Source organism: Galendromus occidentalis, unplaced genomic scaffold, assembly GCF_000255335.2.
Source record: "Galendromus occidentalis unplaced genomic scaffold, Mocc_1.1 scf7180000077526, whole genome shotgun sequence".
NCBI classification, from domain to species: domain Eukaryota; kingdom Metazoa; phylum Arthropoda; class Arachnida; order Mesostigmata; family Phytoseiidae; genus Galendromus; species Galendromus occidentalis.
The window spans coordinates 618079-628211 of NW_003805514.1; the positions used below are offsets into that span (position 1 = coordinate 618079).

Consider the following 10133-nt stretch of genomic DNA (forward strand, 5'->3'; position numbering starts at 1 on the left):
CGGAGTCCTCGAACACTGTGTGGTGCAACCAGGAGCTCCTGCTCAGTCCGATTCGCATTCATTCGAGGATAGATGATTCGATTATACGGAGGCGGAATCATGAGGAAAAAAATTGCAGGTGGAATATCTCTCACTTTTTGGCAATAGCACTGGTTGCGATATGTCTTTCTACTGCGTTCGCGATCTTCACCGTCAATCGTGCGCTGAACAGATCGCCGCCCACCCCCAAAAACCTCAGAAGTAAGTCTTTCTCCCCGACGGATTCAATTAGAACTGAAACGGATGACGGTCGGCGAAAACCAATCTGCGATTTTTTGTATTCAGAAATGACATGTTACTACCGATTAGAAGACGAAAGACTGCCTCCATCGGCGATTCCTTGGGATTTATGCACCCACATCCTCATCAGCTTCGCTACTGTCGGCTCGGATTTCCGCATCAATACCACGGTTCTAGGTGGAACTGACAGAATACAAAGGTGGGGCGAACAGGTATCGATGAGCTTTGCCGAGTTTTTCGAACACGGGAAGAAATCGGAACTCTTCGCGTTGTCCTCAGGGAACTTCCGGCGCTGCGCCTGAACGGGACCCGTAGAGTGATGCTATCGGTCGGGGGTGGCGGCGACGGTCAGGACCGTTTTTCGATGATGGCGACCAGGCTTGAGCTTCTGCAGATGTACTTGACCTTTCATGAATCGAGAAGAAAAATTCTCCCGACGATTATTATCCATTCTTGACCCAGAATAGAAAAGCCCAGGTAATTGATTCGGCTCATTAAAGTCACTCCCCGCTCTGCGTAGTTTCTTGGAATCCACTTCGGAGCTCATGGAGCGAACAGGGCTCGACGGTATCGATTACGACTGGGAGTTCCCGGCCTTTTATCAAGGATTTGAACTTTCGAGACTATTGCGACGGACTAGATATTTGCTCGACCACCTCAGTGTAAAGATGCGGAAGACTTTCCAACTATCGGTCGCTCTCCCCGGACCGTTCACGCTCAGTTTCGGCTACCCCGTCGAGAGTCTTTTGAGGTTGGTATACTTCTAGGCGCTTTCTGAGGGGAAACTCCCTCGATTCGGAGAAATCGTATATAGGAGGAGTCGACATTGGAGTATTCATCCGAGCCTTCCCCTACAGGAATTGTGATTTCCTTAACCTCATGACCTACGACCTGGTCTTACTGAACCCGATCTCGAAACGAGCGGCTCTGCACAACGCCTTGTACCCACAAGGCTTCTTGTACGCGGCCTTCACGGTAGACTTCGCGACAAAGTTCTGGCTCGTGGCGGGGATTCCGCGCCGCATGATCTGTCTCGGTACGAGTATGAGAGCGATGCTTGCAAGCCGAAACCAGCTCCCGACAGAATTTATATCTGAGAGCGTCGGTATAATCCTTAAAAGGACATCACGAGGCATCATCAGAATTCAGAATTGAAAATAATCGGAGGCCTCCCTCGACATTTCAGGAATCCCCACCTATGGGGTTGCCTACGAATTAATCGACAAGGTGCGGAAGGAACTGCATGCTGGCGTGAGAGGTTACTCGAAGTTGGGGAGTAATGTCGGATATGACACGGTGAGACTAATAATCCCCCAGCGAAAATCGAGCCCGGGACATCCCATGACCAGCTGATCGAAATCTGATGTCCGGCTCGGCTTCAAGCAGATTTGCCGACTCGCCAACTCATCATCTGCCACAACGAGATGGTCCGAAACGAGTAGAGCGCCATACATGGATGACGGCAGAGGGAATTGGATTAGTTATGATAACGTCCGGAGCGTGGAAGAAAAGGTTCGTATATCTGAGAGGGTAGGGAAAAAACAGCGATAGGAACCAGTATACAGATTGGCCTTGACTTTTTATTCCTCAGGTGGATTACGCCAAACGTCAGGGTCTTGGGGGTTTGATGATCTTCAGCCTGAACGCCGATGATCATAAAGGAGAATGTGCTCAAGGTCGGCTTCCATTAAGCCGATCAGCTCAGAGGTCTTGGATCTGATCTACACCGATCCCCGATCGATGAGAGAGAGAGAGGTTAGAAAACCTCGAGAGATGTCGAATGCGGCATGAACCGTGGAATGAAATACCTTCGAATTCCGCCAAAATCACCATCACAACCCTCGAACTCCTTCGTCTGAATTGGACATGGCTCGCGGCGACCCTCCCGGCGATCGACGTCCGACCTGGGTCGGTAGATCGCGATCTCAAACCACAGCAGCTTGATGCTGTCTTCTTGAAAATCTACGTGACGCCATAGCGACGCTCTTCGCTCCGAGATCTCAGAGACTAGAGAGGGGGTTCCGAAGGTCGATTCTCGATGATGTCTATGATTGTTCCCTCCGCGAATTTCCCCGTCGGACTGCCGGACCTCCGAGTATTCTGCTTGGAAGCTCCTCGAATGTCCGGATATCAATCAGGCCGGGGCGGATGCGTCCGCTCGAGTTGAAAAATTGCGACACGTTTTTCTTTTTGTTTGTCGTTCGCCTCATCTTCCCCGCGTGTGCTGCACCTCGGTTTCCGTTGCTTTGCTTCGTTTTTCCCGGACGAAGAACTGCGTCCATTGTACGACGGTGCCGCTATCTCTCACGCAGCGTCTTCCTCCCTCTATCTCTCCTATCGGAGGATCTCTGAAAGGAGTTCCATTTCCAGCCTTTGATATATCGATGCACTCACCGCCCCTTGCTTTCTTCGTTGCCCTTTCGGCGTTTCTCTTTTGCCTCGTCACGGAGGCGTAGTATTCTCGGCCTTGACAGGTCGCCTGCCTGCCTCTCTCCCTCCCTTACATGACCGACCGACCGACCGCTCGTTCAGTCATCCGCCTGCTCGTTTCGATACGATAGCCACTTGCGACGCGACGGAGCGAGCTGCGCCAGAAAAAATGCATACGACCCCGTACAACTTCATTGCATGAAACCCTTGCGCAGACATCGCTCACGGCCGTTGTGATCGATGGCCAAGAATTAGATGCTCGGGTCTTCGGCGATCGAGAGCTTCATTACCCGTTCCTTCCATGAGCAACTAAACGAGAGCGTCTCCTACCGCCCAATTCGGAAAGAATTCCGGAGTTAGAATCTGGTTCTGAGAGAATACGTTCGCGCGGTCGAAGCGGCGCCTAGAGGTCTAGACCAGAGGTGTGAGCTAAGTGGAATCGAGCTTCGTGATTGCGGGACCTTACTTCAGGGAGTAAGAGCTCCTGGCCCCCATTCCACCGAGGAGGAAGCAGAAAACATCATCACTAGCGCATGAGGAATTGCTGCTCGTTCGCGATTGTTTTCTTCCTGAAGTTTCGTAAATAAGCCGTATGTGCTCGATCGGATGACCCTCATCAATAGATACGTGACAGTCCCGCCACGAGAACACCGTGCGTCAAAAGCCGGCTGTGGATCATCGATCACTCGGGTTGAATGATGCGGGCTATTACGGTGGGAGCCCCGGCAGCGGAGCGAGGGAAAAAAACTGATCCTCACTGCTTACTCTGCACACCGCACAGGAGCACACTACGCACATTCGGGCGTATCGGTAGCGATCCTTTTTAGCGGATTTTCCACAGCGAGGAATCCCCGACATCGGCTCAACTGCGATCGGTTCTGCCACGAGCCGGGGGAAGGATGATGGCGCTCTGAAAGTTCTCTTGAGCTCTGGGCCTGCTCTGGAATCATTCTCAATTTACTCTAATAAAGGTCCTACGAGCAAGCGTATAATGTACTACATACATCAAGTCCTTCGAGGCGATTAGCTAGCTAACAGAGCCTGGATCTTAAGTAGCGCTTGATTGCAGTACCTGCGCTATTTCCGTACTTCTTGCGAAGCTATGCACGACAAGCCAGCCGCTACGACGACAACACAGCGACTTTGAAAGAGCACCTGGAGAAGACGGAACGAGGATGATGGAGGAAAGAATAGAGGGAGATCAGGCACTGAGGCAAAAACTTCGGAGCGCTCTAGAGAATTCGCAAAGGGCTCATGACCGATCGAACAGCTGCCCACTCGCTCTCCCGAGCCGCCGCCGTCCCGGCGCACCTTGTGCAAAAACGTTTTAATGAAACTTACGGAACCTGATGGCGCGAGTTGTAATTCTCTCCTCAGTCAGGAAAATAAGATAGAAGAAAAGCCTGGGCACAAAAATCAGCTCGCTCAGGAAAACTGACTCTAATGAAAACAGTGGACTCAAATTCGTCGATGCGCTCCCCCGATGCGACAAGCTAACTAATGCGTCCCCGACCGGCGATTTCTCGGATTTAAGTGAGGTCGATCAGAGTTTTTAATCCTATGCAAATTCGAGGCTCCTCGATTCCGCCCGCACAAGTTCCCCTGCGTCTCGAAAAAAATCAAGAGTTCCCTGAGCTTCGGATCCACACGCCCGACCAAAAAGCCTGGGTATGCGGTGCATTCCGTCTTTTTCAAGCATTGCGCATCCCAGCGGCAGCTACGCGCGTATATGGGAGTCCAGAGCGCCTGGAATGCCTCTGACAAGTCGCCAACGGAATCTTCGCTGGAGCTCCGAAATCGAACGACTGCGGCCCAGGGGCGGAGGCTTCGGGGAAACTCGAGAAGCTCGGTGCCAACGGTGGCTCGGGAGCTTGGTGTAAAAATTGGCGATGGCAGTTTCATTGCTTGGTCACAAGTTGGCCGGTCCCAGAATTAATCTATAAATGTTCCAATGGATGTCCAGATGGATGAATGGAGGGATCGATGTGAGTGTGGTCGATCGAGTGAATAGACCGAGAGCCACATCCATTGATCGAGATTTACTTCGCATTAGCTTGAGCAGAGATCAACACAAAAATGTGGCCGAATGTTGTTGAGCCACATTTGATTAATGGAGCCGTTAGATGGCCAGCCGGACGGCGATCAGCAGCAGGTTGCCGTAAGGAGCACACGAGCAGCGAGTCAGGAGCTGATCGACGATGAGGGAAAGATCTTGAGAGCATTCGGTTTCATCAGAAATGACTAATCGATACAATTTTTCTTATCCGTTCCCTCCGCGTGTCTCGAGTCGTTCGTCTGCGTCCGGAACGTTCGTCGACTCGCCTACCACAAATTACAGCCACAGACCAGCGAGGGATACGGCGGCGGAGGAGCTGAGAAAGCGAAAAGCTCCGCTTCTGCGCAAAACCAATCGAGCGGTCCCGTCATCCGCGTAGAGTTTCTGCGAGAGCCTCTCCTTTCTCTCTCGAATGTTACGTTTACTTTGCTCCCATTAGCAAATACAAGGGAGCCGAGCGTAGATGTGCGTAGCTCGGATCGTTTATCTTCCGTCCACCGTTCCGAATCAATGTCGCAAGCACCGCATTGAGACAAACACATGAAAACAAATGTATCATATTACCTGTCGTTAGGGGGAGGGATTCAATCTGCGATTCACCTTTCATGTTCCTCGTAGCGATCGAGATTGCTCGGCCGCTGGAATGATCCTCGACCGTCCAATCCAGTTCCAGCCGCTGATTTGATCGGCACTGAGCCCTCGATACGCCCCCGTATCAGAAACTCAAATGGGAAAAAAATATCACGGGTCCGGCGATGCTTGCGCCAATTCTCGATTCTCGGAGATTCCAGTCCCATCGAGGCAACGAACTCAGGTCGCGATTCGAGATCTCGTCCCGGAACGTGTCCGAGCCCCACTCTTTAGGAGAACGACTATATACGTGTATGTATGTACGTAGATACTTCCTTCGAAGGAATGAGAGACGCGAGAGAAAACTCCTCGGCCGCTCTGGGTTCGTACAGGAGTTCATCCCGGAAATAGGAACCGCGGGAAACTTCGAATCACGGAGAGACTGACGAGCGGCTAGAACTCTGGAGGGAAGACGGTGTGAATCGGACAAAGTCTCATTTTCGCATAGCGAAATTTCTGTGACTCGGGAAGAGTTACTTGGTCTCCGCCTTTCCTTTTAGTGTACATTGAACTCAAGTCTCCACAAGCGAAGTCGTCGATCCGATCCGAGCATCAGGATCGGGAGATACAATTTATCTCCTTCGAACTCAGGAGTCGGACGTGGTGAGTGAAGCTCTACCGTGCTGGCCCATTGTCATCCTGACGGAGCCAGCGGCGGAGAACACAAGCATCGGAATCTAATAAACAAACTGTTTTCTGGTCAATTTGCTTCCGTCGGTCTGTTGGCGCTCTCTGAAAGCATGATTCAGCAAATCTCGCTTTCTATGGAAGTAACGTCTGACTGAGAGACGACGTCTAGCGAGAACAGGTACCTCGATAGCGAGAAGAAGGGAGACCGGTGAGCCGAGAAGCCCGGCAGAGTCAAAGCTAAGCCAGCCAGCAACCTGACCGTAAAATAAAACAGCGCCTTCAAGGGACGAGGGTTTTCGGCGAAGACACGACGGACAGCGAGGAAACCGATGGCGCCGACATGGCGCTCGCTCTCTCCGTTCATCCCCAGGATCGGACGCTTTCAGACTTAGAGCCCTTCACTGGCAGCAGCATCAGCAGCGGTGGTGGCGGCCGCTCAAAGAGCTTCGGCTCTAGCAGTGAGAGCTAACGGCGACAGGAACTCGCCGCTAAATCGGTATTGCACTCTGAAGTTGGTGCTTCGACAGCTGCCTGAGCTCAACAGGTGTAGCGGCTAATCCCGGAGACGGTGACGACGACGACTCCCAGATTGTTTCATCGTCTCGTCACGAAGCTCCCCACGCCGGATCGTCGTTCGCCTTCATCAGAGGACACTCCCCTCGGCGCGAGTATTGTCAATTGAAATATTTGACGAGCGGAGCGAGTCTCCAGCGATCGGCTCCGCCTCGTTCCACCGAGATTCCCATGGAACTCCTTGCGTGTCATGATTCGTACTCCTCCGTCGGTTCGGCTTGTCCGGGAAGAGATCGCAGTCCCTTTATATCGCCAAGTCTTCCGATCCTTCCGCTCCCGCTCGCATCAGAGAGTCACGAGAAACGTTTCGTAAGCGATTAATTGAAGTAAGCCACAATTTGAAATTCCGCTCCGCGCTCCGATCGACCGATGGTTACGTAATACAGCAGGGGTCAAGAGTTCACTCCACAGATCAGCAGCCTCAGTTGGGTATCGGCGCGAAAAATGAGAGCAGCGGTGGGAAAGAACAACTAACAAGGAGCGCAGCGAACGGTCGAAACTTGTTTCAGTTCTTAAAGAGGGCGAGCGATGGCCGGAATCTTCTTCAGAGGGAAGGGCGGCTATGGGCTGTTCATTAGAGGGAGTTTCCCCCCCCAAGGTTCCAGTTTCTCTATTGCTCGTTTTGGCAGGGCACCGCCAGGGGCACCTTTGGCTCCGCTCGCTGAGGATTTCCCTGTACTGATATTAATTCATTAAGGATTCGAGAAGCTTCAAAAGAATACAAGGGAACATCGCGAAGCTCGTTCCTTTCTACCGAGCACGGAGGAGGCGGAAGAGAGAATAATGAACGACTATTTCGAAGCCTAAGACGGCAACAACGAGGTCATTTGGTCTGACAGTTTCGAGCCGCTGAATCCATCAATTTGACCGAGTTTGTTCGAATTTCCTCGTGCGGTAGACATCGTTTCCGAGCAGAATTCCCTGGTCGCAATAGATACGATTTTGGTTCCCGGTGAGCAGATCTCGATGTCCGAACTTGAGCTGATCCAAGTTCGATTTTACAGTCGCTCATTGTCCACAGTGAGAAGTTCGAAACCTGGCACCGGATGTTGTATACACTGTCGCACGGTTAGATTTCACTTCCCCGATACAATGGCTGACCAGGAGCTTTATACAATCTCACTCTTTGTGCGGCCCCAGCGTTCCAAGCGAGGGCAAGAACGTGAAAGGACGAGGAAGAAACTAATGGTCGTTCACAGACCCTGTGGCTATAAATTATTATTTCAAGACATATACTCGACTCTTTTACGATCGCGCCGATCGATGTCGCGTATGAGCCGCTTATATGGGTCAATCGGGACGCCATCGACGCACGGCCGGCCGGCCGGTCGGTCGGGCTCAACATTCCCGTTTATTCAGCGGAACTTCCACAACTGGGAGGTGTGCAGGAAGGCGAGCGGGGAAACTGTGTCTTCATGCAAATGAGCCGATTCCACTGACTGCTCTGCGTCTACATTGTCTCCAGAAAGTGATCTCCAGGCAACAAGCTTGCAATACCTCTGATGGAAAGGGGGCACAACAGATGTTATGCATTAACAAGCAAGGTCGGTCAGTTTATTCGTGAGGTTACAGACTGCTTGGCGCCGCTATTTCTGCGACTCAGGTAACGCTCGAACAGCCTCGGCTAGACTGGAATTGCCTTGTCGCTCACTTTATCATCGCTGGCATCAGCCGATAAAGCTACGGCGGTGCTGATGCAGTCGTGGTCTCCGTCCTACTCGTTCAACGAGGGAGGTCTTTCCGATATCTCGAGGAGAAAACTCTGCCCGGATCAAATCAGATAGGTTCTGCTCAGATTTCGAGATTGGCAATCAATCAAGATGAGGATATCGTCAACACAATTCGAGTTTCGAAGAAGAAAACTCGGCTCGGCTGAAAGAGGACTGCTCCTGGCGCTGTCGTCGCGAACCTATGAGGTATGAGGTTTCGGCAACTGCTCCCGGCGCTGAGAAATCACTGCGTGTTCCAGCATCGGGGCGAGCAAACGATGGTACGCCGCGCGGCCGTTGATTTTGTCGTCTTCGTTCCAGGCGCGCTAATTGCTCAGCTTTGGTGCATTCTTCAATAATTGCTTCCGTGTCCATCTGACACGCCAAAAGGCTCCGCTACCAGGGATGCGAACTACGGCAGCCATTGTTGTTTCAAAATCGAGGACTATATTCCGAGCTTCCGGTGCTTCTTCGACGAGAGCCTTTCTGTCGGAAAACCATCGAGCATGATGGAATTCTCCGGTGACCCCTGGGACCGGTCTGCAAATCAGGTTTTCGCCCGCCACAAAGCAACCACGATTGAACCTGCTCGTGATGTACCCCAGTGGGAGACGCGAGAAGTCCCGGACTATCGATATTCTCTCCTCGTTGAAGTCTTTTGAATTTGAAATATAGCACTCCCAGGCGTGTCTACGGTTTTGTGTCTCGCCACAGGACTCGATGCCGGCGAGAGTGCCCCCCCAGCCCCCAGTACCATCAAATCAATGAGAATCATAGACATTCTCATCTGCGAATCCCCTCCCATCGGAGCTGCCTCATGAGACAAGTGAGGTTTGTTCTACGAGAGTTCTCCGTCTGGCTATCGTGAGCGTGGCTCTGTCAGCCTTGGAATCCGCGTGGGATCCCATGTCTCACGGTTGTGAAGGACCTCTCGTAATCCTCGGGTGTTTGTATATGTACAGTTGGGTATTACAATCAAACAACAAAGAAACAGGGTTTTTGGCAAAGATTGAATACTTTTTTGAGCTCAGAGCCGACCAAGGAAAATGAAACCCCGAAGAAAAGCGAAAACCGCTGCATGCCAGTCATACCGATCCGCGGTCGCAAATGAGAGTTCATTCCATTGGAGACTCATCCACATTATCTGTTTTCATATGTTCAAAATATGTGTGTATGTGCCGCAAATATTTGGCACGACACCGAAGATCGCGATCATCGATTCATATTATGTTCAGAAAGGGAACAGTCTGTTTTCATTGATTTATTGATTGTAATATTTGTCGTATATGTAGCATTATGATCAAATCAGTCATCATTATCGGATTTCTAGTACTGAACCTCGACCTGGAATACTTTTGCGAATGAATCAGGCCATCAGCCATCACGGAGGTCACCTCCAACAGCTGTTTTTCTTATGCGATGAATCCGAGAGCCAGGATTGATCGTCGAGCATCGAGAATACTCGAATTTCTCCGATCTCAGGCGCCCTTTTTGATCGGCGAGCGGGTTCTACACCGCGGCAAGGTGCCGAGGCTGCGAAGCGAAGGAACGATCGATAGTGCGAAGAGCCCCGGTATAGAAAATCTGGCAGTTGGCTCCCTGGCTCGTTCGGAAATTGCGGCCAAACGACCTCGTCTCGAGGAGAAGCAAGAATGAGGGAAGAAGAACAAGCGAATCAGGGCGTTTGCTCGTTCGCCGCTCCGACGGCCACCCGGGTCATTGGTAAGCTGCGAGATACTTCGATGAATCCGTCGATTGGGGAGTGAGAGTAAGTTTCAGCTTTGATTCCCATCCCCTTAGCGCGGCACGGAGTGATAGCGGTCCCC

At 51.7% G+C, this 10133-nt stretch overlaps 1 protein-coding gene across 1 annotated transcript; it reads left to right on the plus strand.

Annotated features, from left to right (window-relative positions):
* The first annotated feature begins 326 nt into the window (after window positions 1-326).
* LOC100899238 (chitotriosidase-1) lies at window positions 327-2038 on the plus strand. The gene is made up of 6 exons (XM_003747950.2): window positions 327-478; window positions 800-1030; window positions 1137-1315; window positions 1466-1575; window positions 1666-1791; window positions 1871-2038. Exons 1-6 carry the CDS (start codon window positions 327-329, stop codon window positions 1997-1999), a joined length of 927 nt encoding a protein of 308 aa, XP_003747998.2. The 3' UTR covers window positions 2000-2038.
* The last annotated feature ends 8095 nt before the right edge of the window (window positions 2039-10133 follow it).

Bases quoted from the DNA above. Each gene is read 5' to 3' on its own strand.
- LOC100899238 (XM_003747950.2), top strand. From the start codon at position 327: ATGACATGTTACTACCGATTAGAAGACGAAAGACTGCCTCCATCGGCG. The intron at 1,316-1,465 runs GTACGAGTATGA...TCGACATTTCAG, and splicing joins GCGCCGCATGATCTGTCTCG to GAATCCCCACCTATGGGGTT. The intron at 1,792-1,870 runs GTTCGTATATCT...TTTATTCCTCAG, and splicing joins TCCGGAGCGTGGAAGAAAAG to GTGGATTACGCCAAACGTCA.